The 23,493-nt window shown below is 35.0% G+C and overlaps 1 protein-coding gene across 3 annotated transcripts; it reads left to right on the top strand.

Moving 5' to 3' along the window:
• Positions 1-1,338: 1,338 nt before the first annotated feature.
• Positions 1,339-20,762, top strand: mef2ab (myocyte enhancer factor 2ab). Of its 3 annotated transcripts, none has more exons than XM_059526801.1 (11): positions 1,339-1,522; positions 7,668-7,853; positions 10,722-10,925; positions 13,787-13,921; positions 15,615-15,777; positions 16,295-16,354; positions 17,258-17,400; positions 17,531-17,557; positions 19,424-19,541; positions 19,647-19,773; positions 20,028-20,762. In XM_059526801.1, exons 2-11 carry the CDS (start codon positions 7,800-7,802, stop codon positions 20,299-20,301), a joined length of 1,305 nt encoding a protein of 434 aa, XP_059382784.1. In that variant the 5' UTR covers positions 1,339-1,522; positions 7,668-7,799; the 3' UTR covers positions 20,302-20,762. The 3 variants fall into 3 exon arrangements, with proteins under 3 accessions (XP_059382784.1, XP_059382799.1, XP_059382794.1); XM_059526811.1 differs by lacking the exon at positions 1,339-1,522 and adding an exon at positions 6,851-7,469; XM_059526816.1 differs by lacking the exon at positions 17,531-17,557 and having other exon boundaries at positions 1,340-1,522.
• The last annotated feature ends 2,731 nt before the right edge of the window (positions 20,763-23,493 follow it).

Below are 23,493 nucleotides of genomic sequence, written 5' to 3'. Positions count from 1 at the left end.
GCATTCAGTACTGTGCTTGCTGAAAATACTTTGTGATATATATATATATATATATATATATATATATATATATATATATATATATATATATATATATATATATATATATATATATATGAAAATGATTTTCAGTCTATATGCATTTAATTTGGAAGTTGTTCATATATGCAAATATAGTCATGTCATTGCTTGTGCAAAATGAATTTTCAGGTTGTTGTTGTTGTTATTTATATGTGTATGTTTGGTATGAAAAGATTTAATAAGATCTTACTGTTTGCTAATTGGCCATGCAGACTACAAGCAGATATTCACTTCATACTATTCAGCTCTGACTTAACTGAAAGTGTAACATTCAGGCTTGTGTGTTTAGATTTATCTCATAAATCACCCTGAGTGAAACGTGTATTGTAATATATTTTCCTATTTCTGATGATATATATTCCCTGTGACAGGCCAACAGACGTCTCTCCTGCCTGCTGTTCACCTTCATACTAAAATTTCAGAAAATGACATTTAGTCACCTACAGTAAAGTAGATTCATAGTAGATTACTATTTTTACTTTTCAAAACCTTTGATGGATGGATGGATGGATAGATAGATAGATAGATAGATAGATAGATAGATAGATAGATAGATAGATAGATAGATAGATAGATATACATACACGTTTATATATATATATATTTATTTTTTATTTTTTCAAATGTCCTCAAAATATGTGTTTATTATTATTTGTGACCCTGGACCACAAAACCAGTCATAAGTAGCACAGGGATATCAGTAGCAATAGCCAAAAAATACATTGAATGGATCAAAATGATCTATTTTTCTTTTATGCCAAAAATCATTAGGATATTAAGTAAAGATCATGTTACATGAAGATATTTTGTAAATGTCCTATACCTCAAATATATCAAAATCGATTTTTTTTTGTTTAGCAATATACATTGCTAAGAACTTCATTTGGACGAATTTAAGGGAGATTTTCTGAATATTTAGATTTTTTTGCACCCTCAGATTCCAGATTTCCAAATAGTTGTATCTCAGCCAAATATTTTCCTATCCTAAGAAACAATGCATCAGTGGAAAGATTATTAAATTCATTTTTAAATGGACCCATATGACTGGTTTTGTGGTCCAGGGTCAAATTTTATTCTTTGCATATGTCTTCAAAATTATTCATTGATGCATTTATGCACAAATGTCCGCTAATATTGGCGTTGTGTATAGTATGGCATGTTATCTGGTGACACAGTAGCTCGAATCAATCAGTGTGTTTGTGTGTGTGTGTGTGTGAGAGAGAGAGAGAGAGAGAGAGAGGTGGGCTGGAAGGTCTCTGAAGGACACTGATGGAGGAGGGAGGAGCTGCCTGGGAGCTCTGGATCATCCAACAGTGCATGCACGAGACCAGGAAAGACTCGGGATAATAATACAGTGTTTATAAATCCTCATCTTTGAATCCATCCCTTCGGTTTGCGCTCTTTTTGTCTTTCTCCAACTCTTAAAAGCGTCCGCCTGAAGGTAAGAACTCTACATATCTCTGATAAAGCGACGTGGATTAAAACGCTCGTTGGTGAACCGGTCAGTCACATTAAGAAAGGTAATTTCACGTTGATTTAATTCGCTAATTTATTCCCGTTTCTTAATTAAGTTACGCGCAATTGTGTGACGTCATCCGTGCTCCGCGTTTAACGTTACGCGCTTTTGTTGCACGCGTCGCTTGATGTCGGGATTAATGAAAGAAAGCAGAAAGTTCCTGCCACTTTGCTTTATAAACTGGGGTTACTGAATTGCACTTTAGTCATGTAATAGCGCGGTATTCTCGATATTTGCCATATCTAATACAGCGACCGTTTTGCTGTAACGTGTATTTTGTAAAAGTATTTTTACATATATATTTAACAGTTATTTGCAATATTTACGGTCTTGTGATGTTATAGACTACATACATAATACAAATTTAATTGTGCAATCATAAGGAATATGCAAGTTAAACAGTATATATGAGCTTTGTTTGATTTTTCAGGCTTTTGCACTAATAAACCAGATTTAATGTAGGCTATAGATGTCACTGCATTATAAGAAAATATTAGAGGCATAGTGGCTTTTATTTGCATTGATTAGCTACTTTTCAAAAAGAAGGCAAAAAGAGTAGTGTAAAGAAATCTGGTTATCAAATGATGGTAAACCTATTCTGAACACTAAAGATCACAGTGATAGTCGAATATGCAAAATTTTTAGCAAAATGGTTATGTAAAGTTTTTTTTTTAATATATATATATATATAAATGATTTCAGGTGTGAATGTACTATCTAGGTCCTTGTATACTGCATGCTGTAATAAATCTTAACTTTGGGAGTTTACAAAACACTGTGTTAACCTTCTATCACAACAGGTCCATTTACTTAAAGTATGCTCCTAGATGTTATTTCAGATGAGTTCTAAGAGTCGAGGACCAATGTCATGGCATTGATTCTCTTTCTACCACACTTTTCAGGCTGCATTTGATTCAGATTTTTAGTTTACCTAGACTAGCTCAGCATTTGTAATCTGTTTAGACTTTATAGTTATACTCGCCCTTTAAAGCATGCATGATGTTTATATGTGTAGTTTTATGTTTAATCCATTATATTTATTTTATCTAACATATGCATGTGTTTAAGTAATACAATCATACATTTTAGATGTGTTTTTGAATTGTCTGTACTGCACTGCATGCTCACATGAGGTCAAATTCAAAAACGGAGCCATAAACCTCTGGGTGCCTTCTGCCTGACCACAGCTCCACATGTTTGAAACTAAATAAACTGCCCATCTTTCAGAAATTATACTCGATAAATACAGAAATCAAATATAATTGTCTCTAAATATTAGCTCCCCAGTTTGGCTTCCTGCAGTCCCATGAAACTTTCTTTTGTGAAGTGTAAATAAAAACGTCTGCACTTTGCCAAATCAAAACTAGATTTGAGGAAGGAGCACGAGTGCGCTTTATTAGACTCACTGTTAAGATTCAGTGATTGTGGCCAAACCTGAGGGCTTGAGGGTTGGCGCTGTGCCTCTGGGATTTGACTGCCAACTACTCTAGCTGTCTGGCAATGCTTAAAATACAGTATAATACTACGGCATACAATTCTGTTGTGAGCCAGAAGTCATATTGTGTTATTACATCTAGCAAAGTTTCAGAACTATAGGGAACAATTTGCACATTATATTTGCAGTAGTCTACAAAAGTAATTTTTTAAAGAGCCCCTGTGGTGAAAAATCAAGTTTTTAACCTTGTTTACATCTGGTGTTTTTAATATGCTTAAAGACAAACCATGTGCAAACTCATCATTCAACACTATTGTTGAGCATTTTCTCCTTGAAAATGCTGTGTACCAAAGACAGTTTCAGAAATGCGGTTTGAAAACCACCCCTGATTCCTGTCGTCACGAAAATGTAGCCAATGCTCTTCAACTTAGGGTCTTTTTTTATATAATCAACAAAGCTTTTCTACCTAAAGATTGTTGATTTTTTAAAGGTATCTAGATTATTAGCTCTTCGATAATGGAGTAAAACCAAAGGCTAATGATATCAATTACCATTATGTGCCCAGCATTGTAAAAACTGAAACATAAAGTCAGTTTGCATTCTGGTAGATCGATTTGTACAGCCGCGTATAATTCACTCTTCTCTTTGAAATCAGTTCAAACATGGCTGAAAACCCAAAATATTGCCACTTGTGTAGTGTTTGCTACTTCAGTTAGCCGAGTGAAAGTGGAGCAGTAGTCAGAGCTTGTGTGACTTGAGTGGAGCCTGGGACTAATTTGCATGAGATAAGGATGTAGATCAGGGATACTCAAATCTGGCTCACGAGATCCACTCTCCTGCAGAGTTTTGCTCCAACCCCGACCAAACGTGATTTTCTAATGATCCTGTAGACATTGATTAGCATGCTCAGAAGTGTTTGATTAGGGTTAGATCTAAACATTTAAATATGTCGTTTTGATTATGAAAGATGAGTTTAAAGAGATCGGATTAGTGACTGCAGGGGGACTTTCAGATTAGTTTGTGAGAATTTCATTTTTTAGGGGGATTTTGAAGAATAAAGTGGTCACGTTAAAACAGTTCATGCAAGATTTGATTAGTTTAAACGCAAGTGATTTCTATTGACATTTTCCTGCAAAAATTAGCAGACCGACAGTAAATGTGAGCGTGCCGATGGGAATTTTCTTTATTTATTTATTTATTTATTTCTTGCCCGCTTGATTTCGTGCCATTCTGCAGTTCAATTATTTTTGCATAATGCCCGTTTACTGTTTGACATGGCAACCGGTTTCTTAGTTTTGGTGGTGTCTTTCTTCTCATGTTATAAAATACAAAACAACCCTCTTTAGGGTGGAATAAGGGGTTGATTTTGTGATAATTAAAGACCAGCTAACTGAGATTTAGAATCAGATCAGAATTTGAACTGGTTTCAAATCATTTCTTGCTATCATCCCTTGCTATGTGTACTGCATTAAGCTAACTGAGACTTGTTATAGCACTTGTATATCGTTGCTCTTTTGTTGATCTAGTTCACACTGCTAGTATTTCAGATTTGTTTTCTTTTTAAATCTAATGTTTACGACTGACCTTATGAAATCATATCAGTTTTTTTTTAAACAGTGTAGTCAATTATCTGCTCCAGTTGAAATGACTAAGGACTTTAATCTGGAACTTCTTCTCAGTGTGGAAAGTCAGTGTTTAGTTTGAGTGCATATATGACACAAAGTAAAATGCTTTCAGGTCGAGACAATTCCTCATTCAAACTAATTCAGAGAAAACATGTAATTAGCGTACATTAGTTCTCAGCGTGAGCTTTATGATCTCATGAAGAAGCACAGCAGGATGGAGTCTGTCAGTAGCTGTTATGTCTGGGACTCAGCAGGGATTCTTTGGTTGTTGTGTGCTTAGGTCCTAACATAAGTAGGAAGCGTTTTATTTGCTGAAAGGGCAGAATATTAACGACAGAACAAAAACAAATCTGAGGAGATATTCTTCCAAAAATGCCTTTAGAAGCTGTAAGGAGTAGGCTTCTGGGGATATTTGGCAGATCTTATTAAACTTGGTTTGTGAAAGACAGGGCTTTATTCAATGACTTTTATAGTTTCATTAATTTAATTTCTTTTCTGAAAATTTGCAGGGTGATTTCTTACATTTTTGTAGATATTTGTAGATAAAGTGTACACACATTCTTTTCTAATTCTCATTTTATATTGCACAGTTGCAACTCTATACAGTATCTCAAAAATCGTCTCATATTTTGACATTTTTATTTCACAATTGCAACAAATGCTTCGCATAATTCTGACTTTATATCTTTCATTCTTAATTAATATTTTACAAAGACACTTTCAGTATTCAGTTTTTTTGTTTTCAAAAAAATAAAAATAGGTAATACTTTTATTCAGCTAAGGCACATCAAATTGATTAAAAGTGACAGTAAATACATTTATTAAAATATTTACAATTTAAATACATTTTGTACATTTGAACTTTTTTAAATCAAAGAATCCTGAAAGAAATACAATTTCTACAAAAAATATAAAGCAGCATAACTGTTTTCCACATTAATAAACAAAAAGAAATGTTTATTGAGCAGTCAATTAGCATATTGGATGCAGAAATTTCAGATTTGCATCATAAATTACATTTACATTTTTTTATTAAAACAGAAAGCAGCTGTTTTAAATCATACTAATATTTCACTATATTATTATTTTGTACAGCAAATAAATTAAATAATGCAGCCTTTTTGAAATTAGTTGAAATTAACTATAATTTTAACTATTTACGGAAGTTCATCTGGCTGTTGCAAGTTATAAATAAACCAGTCCAGAACTCGTACATTTAAATCCTGATTACATTTCCAAAAACTCAAGAAACTCAGTGCTTTTAAAGTCTGAATACATCTACAAAAATGAATGTTTCTGACAGTAATGACATAAAACAATGTAGTTAAGTTACATCAAAATAGAAATAACTGCTTATGCAGATCTTCTTGAATAGCAAAAACATGGAAATATAATAAAATGTTCAAAAACAAAGAAATAAGACGCACAAGGCCCCTGAAGCCAGATGTTTTGCAGAACGTAGCTGTGTCAGCCTGCATTTATTATGGAAACGATTACACAACCCTTAATTACTAGACAAGGCCTAGTAGGTTATGCAGTTTTCTTCATGCAAGACCACAGGGTATAATGCCATGTCCATGTTTTGTGTAGTGAATTGTAGTAAAAATGATTTATGTAAAGAGGCCAGACATTTACTCAGCTCCAGAGCAAGGCTATAAGCAAGATTGTCATGTCTGTGTGCTGTGGGTGTGATAATGCCAGTTGTGTTTCTGACTGAATAGATATAGATATATATATGTTACGCTACACAACCTTTTAAATTGCCCCAGGGGACAAATAAAGTGTTTTTTGTTTTTGTTTTTTTATGTAAAGTGTTATTTTTTAATGTTTTTTTTCCAGATGTATATAGAAGCAGTATGCACCAAATGAACCGAACATGCTTGTTTTTTTTGCATTTCAGGAAAGGTAGTGTTTTATAAACCACAGATGCAAAACCCCTTTAACAAGAAAGTATAACTATGTTATACAAAAGTACATTAATGCAAATCCTGGATGGCAGAAGAGTTACAGTGTGTCTCACCGCTGCTGTGACATTCACTTGTAAATTTGCATGATGAAGAATAATAGCATATCATTCCTGCATGCATTGCCTCTCTTTTACCATCGGTGAATTATTAGCAATGAAACATTAGAAGTATTGTCTTGTGAATCCTCCCCCCCCCCCCCCAATTTTTACACAATATGTACATTTTAAATATTTTATTTTTATTCCAATTAAATTAGTAAATAGAAAATAGGCATATACAACTTGTAGGTATTCCTGTAGCTCAAACAGGGAATGCATAAATTGATTTAAAAAAAATGGTATACCTTTTATTGCTTGTTTGTGTTGCTTTTAATAAAAGAGTCTGCCAGAAGCATAAGTGTGAAATACGAGATGTAAATTTGAATGTACAATCCTAAACATGCAAGACACAAGATGTAAAAGCATTGCTAAAATATACAGTGTTGTTTAATAGCACTGGCTCCTTCTTTGTTTCACTTAGACAGAGTTGATAGATCATATGTAAGGCATCTCGTTGGTTGCCCTGGTAACTGGGGAGATGAGCGGGAAGGTGTGAAAGTGCAGGAATATGGGTGTTGTTCCTTTGTCTTCCATCAGATCTCAAGATCTGCCCCTTCACTGAGAAACATCAGGCAGGAGATTCTCTAAAAACAGGGCTTGGAGCCACTTTTTAGTTCTTCTGAGCTCCAGAAATAGTTGGAGTGTTATATTTTTGATCTTTTCTTATATTTCTTAGGAAGCATTCTGAGTGAGGAGTAAATACAAGGTAAAGGAAGTGTCTCTCTTGAATGGATATTGCACTGAAAGGTGATGTGTCAGGATGTTGTAGTTTTAGATTTATGTGGGATTGTGCTAGATTATGCGTACTTGTAGCTGCATGGTGGGGTTTTAATGGGAAATAAAATGGCTTAAATCCATGTTAATGAGAAATATCATTACATTCTGTCACTGTTAAATTACATTTCCACAAAAGCTTTGTTTGTCATCTCCTTGCATCTCTTGCAGGTTCTGGTGTGCTGAAGAATGCAGAGAGGAGGTGTTTTCTTACGGCGCAGTAAAACCAAAACATAATCACATCATAATCACTGAAGGGTAAAGAGGTTTTGGATTTGCAAAGAGAGACAAAAGAAAGTGACAATGGGACGAAAGAAGATCCAAATTACTCGCATTATGGATGAGAGAAACAGACAGGTGAGATGAAGATATCTTCTGCATGAATCCAGTCTAAAAAAATGTTAGGTCCTTTCCAAGTCAGCTACTAGACGTTAAAGATAAATGTGCATTTTATTTCAGTCATTAGTGAAAAAAATAAAATACACTAAAGTTCAAAACTGTGTTAAATCTCATAATCATGCATTAAATCCGTTAAATTGACCAAATATAACAGTAAAAGCATTTATGTTACAAGAGAGTTATTTTTCAAATAAATACACATTAAACTTCCTATTCATTTAATAATTATAAAAAAAATGTATCACGGTTTCCACACAGATATTAAGCAGCAACCGTTATTAACTGTTAACAACATTGATATTAATAAGAAGTGTATTTCTGAAGGATCACATGACACTGAAGACTGGAGTAATGGCTGATGGAAATCAGCTTTGCCATCACAGGATTCGATTTCAAAATATACTATATTATAAAACATGTATTATAAATTGTAAGAATATATCATAATATTACTTTTTTTTGTTTTTTTGAAGGAAATTGTCAAACAGACGCTAACATTTAAGTGACTTATTCAATGACTCAGTTGGAGCGTTCGGAATAATTCAGATCCTTCTGATTCTAATCCATATTCAACAGAATCTGTAATCACTGGATACAAATTTTAATGACGTTTTCTTATAGATCAGCTTTGTAGACCATTGGAGCAGTAGGAACGTCTCACACCTTCTTTCCTAACATACATTGATTCATATCTGTTCAAATGTTCGCTGAGGAGCGCCCCGTGTCTCTCAAGCGTGTTTAATGAATGTACAGGTCAGACTCGGGGTCTGTCGTGGTGGGACCGGGCTGACCCTCCTCCATGCGTCTGCACACAGGAGCTCTTGTCTGGGTTCCTCGGCCGGCTGTAGTCGCTGTGGTGTGGTGGCAGTAATTAGAGCAGTTCTGGGCTCCACATCTCTCATTAGGACACTGGTCAGTCTGAGGGCTTGTACAGTGTCCCTCTCTGCCCCTGACGGCCATCACTCACAGCAAAACCACAGGGACAGGCCTGAATTTACTCAGTCTGCACTGGAATCTAAATTTAAAACACCAACCCGCACCACAAACCCTCTCTAGTCTGGGCTCTCTTGTTCAGGAGAGTGTTTTTGGTACACACAGTGTTTTTGATCAGTGATTCCACCAAAGGTTTTAGTCAGTGACACACATATGTACCTAGAAATAGGTTCCTGTGTACATGAATAATTCCTCTGTACTGTATGTTGTTAGGTTGGTGTTCGTTCACTATACAGTTGAAAGCCTTGACGTATTTTAAGTGATAGCATGATTTAACCAAGGTTATAGTAAAACATTAAGAGAGTAATATTGTGAAATATTATTAGTTTTAAATAACCATTTGCTATTTGAATATATTTTAAAATTGTATTTATTCCTGTGATGCAAAGCTGAATTTTTCAGCATTGTTACTCCAGTCTTCAGTCTCACATGATCCTTCAGAAATCATTCTAATGTGCTTTTTTTCCGTTCAGTTTACATCTATTATTATTATAATTATTATTATTATTATTAATGTTGAAAACAGTTAGGTTGCTTAATATCTTTTGTGGAAATGGGGATCTTTAATAAATAGAAACTTCGAAAGAACAGCATTTATTATCAGTAGAAGTCATTTGTAACATTATAAATGTTTAGTGTCACTTTTGTCGATTTTATGTGTCTTTGCTGAATTAACGTATGACCCCAAACTTTGAAATGGTACTGTACATGATAGTAAATCAGATGGTAATGGCATGGTATATATGCCATCTGAGTACTGTATTTATATATGAACTATATACTGTATGTATATTGTACTCCAAAGTGTAAATAACATAGCATTAGAACCATATCCAGAAAAACATGGTATTGCCATACTTCACTTATTTAAAAAAATGACATTTACCATGATTGTATCTTTGGAAGTACCATGGAGTAGCATGTTAAAAAAGTACATTTGTACTGCCAGTTTTCTTTTCTTCTTATGGTACCAAGCCCTAAAAACATAGTAAATCCATGGTAATTTTGGTGGTTGTTATTCTTTTTTACTCTGATTACTCTTGGTCCACACTGTACATAACTTGACTGTAGTTTGGTTGAAATTGTTTTCTTATCCAAAAGCACTAATCAATCCTTTGTAAGAGCTCTGGAACACTGTGGTTGAACATTTCTAATGTGATTTTACACTGTGACACTGAAAGAGTTTCATGTACTGCTGTAAGAATTTGGCCCTCAGCTGTGAAGTGGCAGCAAGCTTGAGATTCCTCTGGGAGGGTGATAATTGGCAGGAAACATGAGATGATCTGGCAACCCTGACAGCTGGACTTCTATACTATTGATGAGCATACACAACAGTACAGTGCCATAGTAGTTTCTAAGAGTATTAAAAGCTTGAAGTTGTATTAAATATTACATATACTGCCATTAAAAAGTCAGATGATAAAACATACAGTAAACGCATTAATACTGTGAAATTATTACACATTTAAAAGTACAGTTTTCTGCTGTAATATATTTAAAAATGTAATTTATTTCTGTATAGCAAACCTGAATCAGTATCATTACTCCATGATCCTTCAGAAATCATTCTTGACTGATTTGCTGCTCAAGAAACTGTTGAAAATAGTCATTTCACTTGCTCTTTTCAAAGTTGAAAAGAGCATATTTTAATGATGTTATTACATCCATAATTTGCTTCCATAATCTAGCTTTTGTTTTGGACAAAACCAATTATAACTAAATCAGTCAACAGAGAACAGATTTCGATCAAGTTACTTGAACTGCTCTTTGATATCTATAACCACAAGCATATCATTTTTAACCTTTTTAATATTTCTCCCATCATTTTCCAAGGTGACCTTCACAAAGAGGAAGTTTGGTCTGATGAAGAAGGCGTATGAGCTCAGTGTTCTGTGTGACTGTGAAATAGCCCTGATTATCTTTAACCGCTCCAATAAGCTCTTCCAGTACGCCAGCACAGACATGGACAAGGTCTTGCTCAAGTACACCGAATACAACGAACCTCATGAGAGCAGAACCAACTCGGACATTGTCGAAGTAAGTGGCTACACACTTGTGTTGTGAACTTCAAAAGCAGAATAAAATCTCAATTCCTATTTGTTGTTATATAATTACCAGTATTAAACTGACTGGTTTTAATGTGCTCCCATGTATACCGAAAGATGCTTTGCTGATCACAGAATACCTCTTATGACATTTCATAATTAATCTTATGACCTATATCTGATCTCATAGAACGGCCTTTAACAAATTACACTAATGCATGTCGTAGCAGTAGCATCTGGAGATGCGGGCTGCTTTCACTGTTGCTGTAATACAGTTAGCGAACAGTTGGGCCGCATTCAAGCATGCAGGCTGAAGTAATTATAGATCACTGTCTACAGTGAGGCATGTGCTCAAATGACATCTTCATTTTCACATGCATTTGCTCTATTTACTATTAACGTGTGATGCTAGCCAAGGTTTTCCGTGCTTTACCTTTTACCATGTTATATAGGCAGTTGATATCTGTGTTTACATTGATTCATAATTGCTTTCATCCAAAGCGACTCATACACCACCTGTCAAAAGTTTTTCAGTACGATTTTTTTGTGCTTTTAAAATAGGTCCCTTATGCTCACAAAGGTTGCATTTATTTGATTAAAAATACAGTAAAACAGTAATGTTGTGAAATAATATTAAAACTATTTTTTTCCTTGCAATTCTGAGAATAAGTCTTGTGAGAGTCGGAAAGTCAGAATTGTGGTATAAAAAGTCGCAATTGTCTTTCATTATTTTGTATTTCATAGCGGAAGCAAAAAAACAACAACTCAGAATTCTGAAGGAAAAAAAGTAATAACTGTAAAATGTAAAATCAGAATTCTTAGAAACAATGTTAAAATTGCAAAATGTAAACTTAGATAAAATCGCAGAATTGCGTAATGTAAACTCGGAATTGCAACAACAACAAAAAATCTCAAATCTGAGTTAATCTTTGTTTTTGTTTTTTGAATGTGCAATATTTGTTTGCAATAAGCAATGAGACTTTCTGTAGAGATGGCAGGTTTAAAGTGAATGCGTGTTCAGCCTCTAGCTATCTGCAGCTAAATGCTGGTGCTGAAGTCATGTGAACAGATTTTGTGTGAGTGGTGCTAATTGGTTGTAGCTAAAAATAAGGATCCAGTCTTATCCAACATTCATGCTGAGGAAACCTGAGATACTATCACAAGACGTGGCTTTCTTGGCTAGTGCTGCTCTCATTAGCCTCTATGAATAACAAATCGCTTACGTGTACCAGACATGCATTTCTGAATCAGAATTTCGTGTGCTGGTCTCACATTAGCGAAAACACTTACTACTGAGCTTGTGATTTACAGTATATTAGCATGCCATATAGCCTATAGGAACTTTTGCACATAGTTGCCACTTTAATTAGATATTCAGATATAAAATGCATCCAAATAGAAACTATTTTAAAGATCACTTTATGTGTCTCCTCTGCAGTTTATGAAGAGAGTTAGTTGAGATTTGTAAGAGAAAATAGTTTTTTTTTTTACTGGAGATTGACCACAGCGGACCATTTCACATTGATTATTGAATGACTATACCTAGGAAATTGATGATGATTAGAGGAGGGCAGATCCTGTCACATTAGTCAAAATCTTAACTGCATATCTTTTTGGTTTTCATTACCATATTATTAGCGCTTAAACTTTTTTCCAGATGAATAGAGAATCAGATCCTCCTAGCTGAGCTCTTTTTGAGTTGTAGGCCCAGTTCTAACATTAAAGCACACAGTTACAGCATTACAGGCGGCTGAGGATGAGATTTCCATTCACTCTCATAAGGGCTCTTAAACCGCTGCAAGAGTGTCCTCAATCTACTGTCCCGCGCTAACACTTTTGCTTTAGCACTGTAATATTCAGTAGGATAATATTCTGTATGGATATAATACCTTGATGACATTTGCCAAAATGGGCAGTATATAACCGAGTTAAATGTATGCAAAATTGCATCCCATAATGCAATGTACTCAACTTTTTTTTCATTTCCAGTGTGATAAGAGATCATAACTGGATGGCAAATGTTAAATTGAATATTCAATATGATGAGGTCACATGACAACAATATAAAACTATTATTAGAGACATAATATTGGCTACTTTTTTACCTCCTATTTAAAAAAATAATAATAATAATTCAAGGTAGTATACACAGTGTAGCTGAATAATATATTTTGTATTTGGTTTATAGTTAATCATTTATGAATCATGCTCATGTGATGCTGTTCCAATATTATGTCTGCAGTGAGCATCTGTTTATAGTAAAAGCTATTTTCAAAGCAGAATTAGCATTTTTGTACTACTATCAGACTAGCCTTATATTTGTATATATTTGCATACATGACCCTGGAGCACAAAACCTTTAGTCTTTAGTCGCTGGGGTATATTTTTTGCAATAGTCAAAAATGCACTGTATGGGTAAAAATTATAGATTTTTCTTTTATGCCAAAAAACGTTAGAATATTAAGTAAAGATCTTGTTCCATGAAGATATTTTGTATATTTCCTACTGTAAATATATCAAAATGTTTTTTTGTTTTGTTTTGTTTTTTGTAATATGCATTGATAAGAACTTCATTTGGACAACATCAAAGGCGATTTTCTCAGTATTTTAATTTTTTTGCACCCTCAGATTTTCAAATAGTTGTATCTCGGCCAAATATTGTCCTATCCTAACAAACCATACATCAGTGGATACTTATTTATCCAGCTTTCAGATGATGCATACATCACAGTTTTGAAAAATGTATACTTAAGACTGATTTTGTGGTCTAGGATCACATACAGACATTGAAAATCCTAGTGAATGTTAGAGTTGTAATGCCATCATACTGTTCTTCTTTGTTGCTCCTTACAGGTGCTGAACAAAAAGGAGCAAAGAGGTTGTGACAGCCCAGATCCAGAAGCTTCATATGTCCTCACGCCTCACATGGAGGAGAAATATCAGAAGATTAATGAAGAGTTTGACAATATGATGAGAAATCACAAACTTGTAAGCAGTGTGATGCATGTTTTACGTCTTGGTGTCACTGTTTAAGAGTTTTTTTCCCCTTCTCTCGTGTTCGCCACACCATCTTAGAAGCAACAAAGCAACTACTTTACAACCAACCTTTACAACCACCTTAGCAACCACAGTACAGTACCCACCTACAGTAGGTAACAAACTGTAAAAATAGCCAAAACATATCCTTGCAATCATCCAAAACTAGTACCGTATTTTTCGGACTATAAGTCGCACCTGAGTATAAGTCGCTTCAGTCCAAAAAATACGTCATGACGAGGAAAAAAACATATATAAGTTGCACTGGACTATAAGTCGCTTTTATTTAGAACCAAGAACCAAGAGAAAACATTACCGTCTCCAGCCGCGAGAGGGCGCTCTATGTGGTAGTGTAGACTACAGGAGCACTGAGCAGCATAGAACGCCCTCTCGCGGCTGTAGATGGTAATGTTTTCTCCTGATTCATTTCTCTCGGTTCATTTCAAATTCATTTTGATAAATAAGTCGCACCTGACTATAAGTCGCAGGACCAGCCAAACTATGAAAAAAGTGTGTTTTTTTTGTCCGGAAAATATGGTAACTGATTACATGTAATCTGGATTAGGTAATCAGATTCCAAAAGTTAAGTACTTGCAATTAAATTATATTAAAGTTACCTTTTTTTGGATTTCATGATTACATATTATTCACACAATAGCTGTAAATTATTCATAAATTATTGATTCACCCCTGCCCTTATTTTATTTATTAATTTAAATAATTGTTTCTATATGAACCTACCACTTATATGCATGAGACTAATTATGCCAAGTAACTTCACACTGCTGAGCACAGCTGTGAAATATGATGGATATGAAATCATATCCAATGAACTTTACTAATTATTAATAGTGGAAGTCTGGACAAAAATATTTCAAACCTGGAAGACTTTTTCCATGTAATGTCATGTTTTCATGTTCATTCATGTTTGTTCATGTAATGTGGTGAGAGATTCCCAGGGTTTTGATATATTTATGATTTCATTAATCATTAGCTTTTCATTTGTTTAGTTTTTTTTCACAAACCCTAGTTTGGGGTACCCTGCTGTATTATAATGTTCAACGCTTTTCTTGATATTGATGACCAAAAATGAAATATATTTTCTCCTATTGATTTTTTCTTACACAATAATCACATTCAAGCCTTAGTGACAAACAATTTGAGTCATAAGTAATCAAAAAAAGTAGTCAGACTGCATTACCTAATATGTGTAATCCAGATTACCATATTTTTCGGACTATAAATCGCACCTGAGTATAAATCGCATCCGTCCAAAAATACGTCATGATGAGGAAAAAAACATATATAAGTCGCACTGGAATCTAAATTGCATTTATTTAGAAACCAATAACAAGAGAAAACATTACCGTCTACAGCCGCGAGACGGCGCTCTATGTCTTCAGTGTAGACTACAGAAGCACTGAGCAGCATAGAGCGCCCTCTCACGGCTGTAGACGGTAATGTTTTCTCTTGGTTCATTTCTCTTGGTTCATGTCAAATTAATTTTGATAAATAAATCGCACCTGACTATAAGTCGCAGGACCAGCCAAACTATGAAAAAAGTGTGACTTATAGTCCGGAAAATGCTACTACTCTAACTTATCCCTTCAAGTCTCTCTCACATCTTCTTCTTTGTCTTTATCAGCCGTCTGCTCTGGGTCAGCAGAGTTACTCGATACCGCTGTCTTTGCCCGTCACCAACCCCACCACGCTGTCCTACAGCACAGACAGCTCTCTGGACACCCCAGTGTCCCTCAGCGGGACTAACATGCTGTCTCTGTCCTCCAACAACAGCACTGCAGTCATGGGTCAGTATCTACTGCACATCATTACCATTTCTTTTGAATGCGATACCATCATGATGTGGTTTCCTGGATCTGATACATGGTAATGTGTGCTGTACAATAGTAATTCCATGTTATGTTTTGAAGTAGCTCGGAATTCCATGCAAATTCTGTTGTTGATATGCTAATCATTGTTTTCCCTGGTATCATAATATTATAGTATTGCCACTGCTTTGGTTCGGTCAAATCAGTCATACATCCAGTTGTTCCAAACCTGTAGAAATTTGCACCACAAAAGAGGATATTTTGAAGAATGTTGGTTGACGGTATTTTTTTCTTCTTCTATGGAAGTCAATGGCTACCATCAACTGTTTGGTTACCAACATTCCCCAAAATATCTTCTTTTGTGTCCAACATATAAAATAAATTAATTCAGGTTTGAAACAACTTGATTTTTTTAGAATTTTCATTTTTGGGTGAAGTGTCACTTTTATCAGTCAAATGAAGGTTTTGTTTGTTTGATTAATTTTCATACGTTCAGATGGCATGCGAGTTTCCTCAGAAATCTCTCTTCCAAACGGTGCGCACTCCAGCCATGTGGGTAGGTACTTCCTTTTTTGTTTAACTTATACAATGTGCCCGAATGTAATTATAAAGTGTATCTAAGGTGTCAGTCTGTTTAAAGAACAAGCATTAAACATGTCATTTACTTCCCTGTATGCTGTGCAATTCTTTTTACATGAGAGATAAAATGTGACCCTGGGGCACAAAAGCAGTCTTAAGTCGCTGGGGTATATTTATATATTTTTTATAGCCGAAAAAAACATTGTATGGGTCAAAATTATCTTTTTTTTATGCCAAAAATCATTAGAATAATAAATAAAGATCATGTCCCATGAAGATATTTTGTATATTTCCTACGATAAATATATCAAAACTTAATTTTTGATCAGTAATATGTATTGCTAAGAACTTAATTTGGACAACTTTAAAGATGATTTTCTCAGTATTTTGATTTTTTTTTTTTTTTGCACCTTTAGATTCCAGATTTTCCAGAAAGCTTATTTCTTCAGCTTTCAGATGATGTATAAATCTCAATTTCAAAAAATTGACACTTAAGACGGATGTATATATAATTTACTGTATTACGGGCATGAAGCCATCAAGTTTTCACTGTACTGTGCTGCACTTATTTATATTGCATATAAATGAAAATCCTGTCTGTTTATATAATGTGTTTTTATAGTAGTTTTGATCAAATCAATTAGCCATGATGATCATAAGAGACTCCTTCAAAGAATCAGAGAACATTAAAAAATCTTACTGACACCAAACTTTTAAATGGAACGGTACATGCCAGTAATATTTTTCAGCTTGTAACATTTTTTGTTGTTGTCATTGTTCCTGAAGGTTTACGTTTTTGATGATATCAGTGCACAGTATTAATCTATACTATACCTCAGCCAGATTTTATTCCTATCCCTTTTTGCTGTACCTCATTCAGCTAATGGCTTTGTTGGCGGTTCAGAAGGAAACAGTATGGGAAGAGTCGTTTCTGCAAAATCTCAAGCATCGTCTACATCGGGCCGCAAACCTGATCTCAGAGTGCTCATTCCTCCAGTGTGCAAGGGCACTGCTTCTGCACTGGTGAGGGTTTCTTTTGTCTGCCATCAGCTACAGATCTGTAATATGTCAGTGAAACATCCTGAAATCATTAGACAATGAGAAAGTATTGACCTGTCTGAAACTGTCCTTCCTTAAATCTATTTCTTGCAAGCCGCCAGAGGAAGCAGAGGAACATTTGGTAAGGGCAATTTAATAACGTTGTATTCAGAAAAGCTTTTAAAAAATGACTCATTAACTAGGTCATAAAAAATGTAAGAAGTGCAAGAAGTGATACAGCTAGCTAATGCTTAACTGTTAGATGTTATGAGGCCATCTAGTGGTTCAGTGAAACATCACAGTCAAAGCTTAAACGGAAACCTTCAGAAACTTACAACTATATAATATTAACTGAAAACCTTGTCCCAAAGATTATTTAGACAATAAAGAGGTATGTATATTGCTTTGTTCTTTTTTGTTTTGTGTTTTGCCATTCTGTTCTGTTCAGTTCTTTTAATTTATTTTGTTTTGTTTTTGTTTTGCTTTGCTTTGTTCTGGGGTGTATTCCAGAAAGCAGGGTTAACTTACCGTGAACTAAACCCTGAACTCTTGGTTGATTAATCCCAAACCTTTCTTACTCGAGGTATGTGGTTCCAAAAACGCGTCATGGAGTAAGTTCATTCAACTCAGAGTATGTTCCTGGTTAAGACCTCAAGACATTCTCAACAGAGCGACGAATCGACGAGTCACTATAGAAACAGCGCGCCAAGCTTTTTCTTTCTTCTTCTTTTGTTCATTAGTGTTTACATGCTTAGTGCATATCGCCACCTAATTGATGGATGTGCAATCATTTTTATTTTTATTTCCATTTAATCTTTAATCCTTGAGAATGTGAATTATATTGTTTGTTTTATGCTAATTATACAATAAGTCATATCAGATATGTATTTTGATTTAGAATTTAGACATTATAGAAAATACCACTCCATGTGTGAGATATTACATGTAATAAATAAAATATATAAATATATATAAGTTAAAAATTACCTTGTCATAGTGTTTTATAATTTATGCATACCTCTTAATACATAATTTATAGATAACACTTATATATGCCAAAAAAAGAAATAATCATATTAGAATAATATATTACCTTATTTATTACATATATTAGCGCTTCCTCATTAACATATCATATATATATATATATATATATATATATATATATATATATATAAAAATAAAAAATAGGCTATATTACATATTGTAATATTATATAATGTTTTGCGCTATCCGTCACGCCCACTGAAGGCTTGCTGAAGTGAACTAACCCTGGGACATAACCTGCTCTGGAGCAGGTTACGTTCAGAGAGTGAGTTGCTACTACTAACATACCCTGAAAGTTACCTCCGTTTTGGAACCGAAATTTGAGGTTATCCACTTACTTACTCTTAAACATACCCGGGTATGTCACATAACCTGCTTTCTGTAATACCCCCCTGTTTTCTTTTGTTCGTTTGTTTGTTTTTTTCTGGTCTGTTCGTTTTTTTTTTTATTTGGTTTTTGTTGTGTTCTTTAATGTAGTTTATTTTTTATTTGCTATGTTCTGGTCTGTTCTGTTTTATTTTGTTCTGTGTTCTATTCTATTCCATTATGTTTATTTTGTTTTTATTTGCTATGTTCTGTTCTGCTCTGTTTTGTTTTATTTTGTGTTTTATTCTATTCCGTCATGTTTATTTTATTGTTTTGTTTTACATTAAATAGTATCATTAAGTCATTTTAAGTGTGGTTGAAGTTCCCCAAATTTGTTATGTTAGCTGATTAGTGGCACTTATCCATAATATGCATTATTTTTCAAAGTGATGTATGTTAGCCTGCTTACTCTGACAGTGCAGTATGATATACCAACACCGATGGTGGTTAATATTAAATATTCAAATGATTACATTTTTGAGTAGAATGTGAAAATGAATGAATAGGGATTATATAATTTTGCTGTTATCCGTTTTCCTCCACACGGATCAACCACTGTTGTTTGCACCATGTTCATTGTTTATTTAAACCTTAGAGAATTGACAACTCTCAGTCCAGCCAATCCCTGAGCACACCCGTGGTCTCCGTGGCAACCCCCAGTCTACATCCCCAGGGCCTTGTGTACTCAGCCATGACATCATCTTTCACTACAGGTATATAATTGACCTATACATAATAAATCATCTAATAATACTTGTTTCTGGACCTCATGACTGAATGACTAGTTTACTATTTAACTTTTTCATTTTTTTTTACAGATTTTGCCTTGAGCAGTACAGAGCCTAGTTCTTTACATAGCTTCAGTTCACCAGATGCTGTCATATCAGAAACAGGATCTTCATGGAAACACAGTAATCATGGTCAGCCAGGCTTCAGTGCCCAGAGGTGAGGATGTGTGATGCCACATGCATGCATTTCCTTCATTCACCTATTAGTGTTAAATTGTTAAACCACATAAAGGTTTGATACCTAACTTGAAATGTACTTCATACTCTGTACATGACATCCGCTGAAAGAAAGGTCATTTCAAAAGTGGAATAAATTACAGGTCAGGTCAAAGGTCCAGCTAAACGTCATACCAGACGTTGAGATTGTTTTTTGTTTTGTTTTTTGGCTTCTGACTCCACCAACACCATCAGCATCAAATCAGAGCCCATCTCCCCTCCCAGAGAGCGTGCCGGTCACTCGCTGTACCCCACCAAACCTCGGCCCGGCTCCGGACAAGAAGTGGGCCGCTCTCCTGCTGAGAGCTTCGGTTCTTCTGGTAGTTCATATGAAGGTAGCGACCGTGAGGACCAGCGGCTGGACTCTCACCCAGGCACCGCTACATCAGGACAAAGATCATCACCAGAGACAGAGAGCCAGGAAGATCCCTCAGTCAAACGCATACGCACAGACAGCTGGGTAACTTAGAACGTCGTTTTAAAGTCACATTTCAGATATGCAGTGTGCTGTTGTGCAACAAACACTAAGTACTGCTTTAGAAATGTGAAGAGTTGTCCCTGAAAGGAATATACAAAGACAGTTATTGTAAATGAGTGTGTTCAATTGTTTGTATTGTTATAGGATTTTATATATATATATATATAGTATAAGTAATGATGTGTATGACACTGTTTTGTCAATAGAGGGTTAACTTTGCTGCATTATTTGGAGTATATTATTTTTTGCAAGCCAAATTTTATCTTTTGTATTTTTTGTCTGAGTCCTCAATCAAAGCCATATAAATATCGATAGGGATTTACTATTTGCTGTCGTTTGGTGTATGTAGACTTTACTGCCCTAGTGATCAAATGGAGTGCTTACTCGTCTGTCAAGTTTTAGGTGAACCTCAGGTATCTGCGTTTCAATCATCAACTGGCAGCCAAATGACACTTTCAACTTTCAGAACAGATGATAAAATGGCCCAAAAATGGTTGATTAATTAGACGTATTAATGTAACCACCTAGGTGATAAAATGAGCTAATCATAAACTTGACTCTTGTTCTTAAAGCCACAATCCCTCTATAAGAGAACACATTAGAAACATGTCATTCACAAATCATTTGTGAATTAGATGTTTAGTATCATTTATACAATGTATATACTGTTACTTTAAAATACCTGATAACACGAGCAATTAAAAAAATATATAAAAAGTATTTAAATGTCTTTTATAGTGTTTTTATCCTTTATTCTGATTCTGCTGAATGTGATTGGAACAGTCGAGCTTTATAGCCATTTACTAGTTGTTTTGTGAACATTAAAATCACTGTCTCCAAAGAGGCACGTAGGAATTTTGCTGCTAATATCAGGTTTTAAATCTTCCTTCATGCCATATAAAAACATTTTTCATTGATGCCAATGCAATCTATGGAACTCTGTTAGTTGTCTCAGTTTGTTCTCAGATCAAGCTGAGCCCTTTATTGTTTGTACACCATGATAAATGGCAATAAACATATTACTCGCTTCTGTTGCTGACTGTGTGGTTTAACTGCTTTATCACTGCCTATATAAAGTTTCATCTTTATAATAATTAACTAGGTCATTCATGTCTGTAGAAGGTTGTTTATGGTATTTAACAGGATGTGAATTCTTTGAAGATGTTTGAGGTTTTTTCCTCATAACCGCAGAAGCGTGCATAGTTGACATCGTTTTGTCTTTTTTTCCTTCACTGAACACTACTCGGGGTTCCCACGGGTCCTTGAAATCCTTGAAAGTTTTTGAATCTGAAAAAAATAATAATAATAATAATTTCAAAGCCCTGGAAAGTTTTTGAAAATAAACACATTGATACAGGTCCTTGAAAGTTTGACTAAAAGGATTATATTGAAACATTTTTCATTCTGCCTATGATAAAGTGCTCAATGGTATGTCTTGTGAAGGAGGGCCACTGGTAGGAAGCTTTTTAGCTGTGTTTATGATCAATATGCATAACAGTGACCTTAAAATATGTATTTTAGGTATGGAAATTTCAGTTTTTTGTTATTTAAGATATGGTCATTGCACTTGGGTACTAACCAACCACGCAAACCACATCCCCCCGCCCCGCCCACTGTCCTCTTTTTGGAAAACTAAAATATGGTCGCCCCACATGGCGTTAGTGATCGTGAACTACTACTAGCAGAAGAGAATCTATAGAATATATATCGCATGCGCGACTGAACGAATCACCCCCCGAGACGACTCGTTCTTCCTGAGTCATATTAAAGATTCGATCAAAATGAACGAATCGTTCAAGAACGACACATCACTACATGGCGTTGATGCGTGCACAGAACTACTAGAATGGTATCTGTATGTTTCACAGACACACCTGGGAATTAATGTTGAATGGCTTTGCCAGCAAATAAGATAACGTAAACCCATGAGGCAATAAAAAAATCCATGCAAAAGTTAATATCAGATCATTTCAGAATACAGTATAGGATGTACCGAATATTCTTCAGTTTTATGTAAAACAGAAATACAACAAATAGAATATCAGATCTCTGTCATATGGCCAAAAATTAATGCAAAAAAAGAAAGAAATAAAAAGCATAAAAATGTGTCCTTGAATTTGAGGGTATTGGACCTAAAAAGTCATTGAAAGGTCATTGAATTTGAAGTTAATCAAGGTGTGGGAACCCTGACTACTTGAAACTTCATAACTTCACCAGTTTTCAATTTAGTCAAAGGGATTTTCTTGATTTATCAGAACTCTTTGCATTATGCTCGTCGATTCATTTATGCTAGAATGCAGCATAATACTTTGAGTTGCATTTTTTAAAGACATTCAGCCCTCCGTTGCATCAGTAGTTGCAAAGATAGAGTAACACATATTTAGCTGATTCGAGAGGTGTTAAGGTTAACCTGGGGTGCCTCAAAATATGATGATATATATCCAGTAACGTGCGGTGAAATCTTGTCATGGGTAGGCTGTGACCTATCAATGTGTGGAATATATGTTCATATATTCATTCAGTTAATTTAGCAACCCAAGTTCATATCAGGCATCATCAGATCGCTGCCTGCATTCAGCAAAGTCAGTCATGTGAGGCTAATGCACAATCAAATATAATAATCAAATTAATGGACACATCTATCTTATGACTTATACAACAAACAAATGTTTTGTGCGGGACACAGAGAAGGAGGCGGCGCGGCAGCCTAGTCACTCCAATCAAAATGCGCAAACGCGCACAGACAGCCACAGCACACACACACACACACACACACACACTTTTGGTCTGGTGACGGCGCACCAGGCTACAGTCAGAAAACATTGCGTCAGCAGTGCAGCTTTAAAGTACAAAAACAGCTTATTCGCTCCTACAAACTGCTAGGCGCACACACCGACACGCAAGTATACTAGATGCTAGTATTCGGGAAGCGCGCGGATTGAGTGAGAGCGAGTAGATCACGTGACATGAAGCAAGCTCGGTCTCTGCCTCAATGTTGATAATTCAAGACAGCATGAGAACTGACTGCGCATGCGCAAATCTACATAAACTACGTTCTATGGACCAAAGAGGCACCGCTCACCTCTGCCTCAATGGCCATGGCTTTTGAATTTCCTGCATGAAACAACGGTTTTTAGGAGCAAACAATGGCAAAATGAGTATATTATGTGTATTCCTGAAAAT

The sequence above is a fragment of the Carassius carassius genome, chromosome 3 (assembly GCF_963082965.1).
Source record: "Carassius carassius chromosome 3, fCarCar2.1, whole genome shotgun sequence".
Taxonomy (NCBI): domain Eukaryota; kingdom Metazoa; phylum Chordata; class Actinopteri; order Cypriniformes; family Cyprinidae; genus Carassius; species Carassius carassius.
Note: the sequence above shows the minus strand (reverse complement) of the source record. Positions and strands in the feature narration are given on the sequence as shown.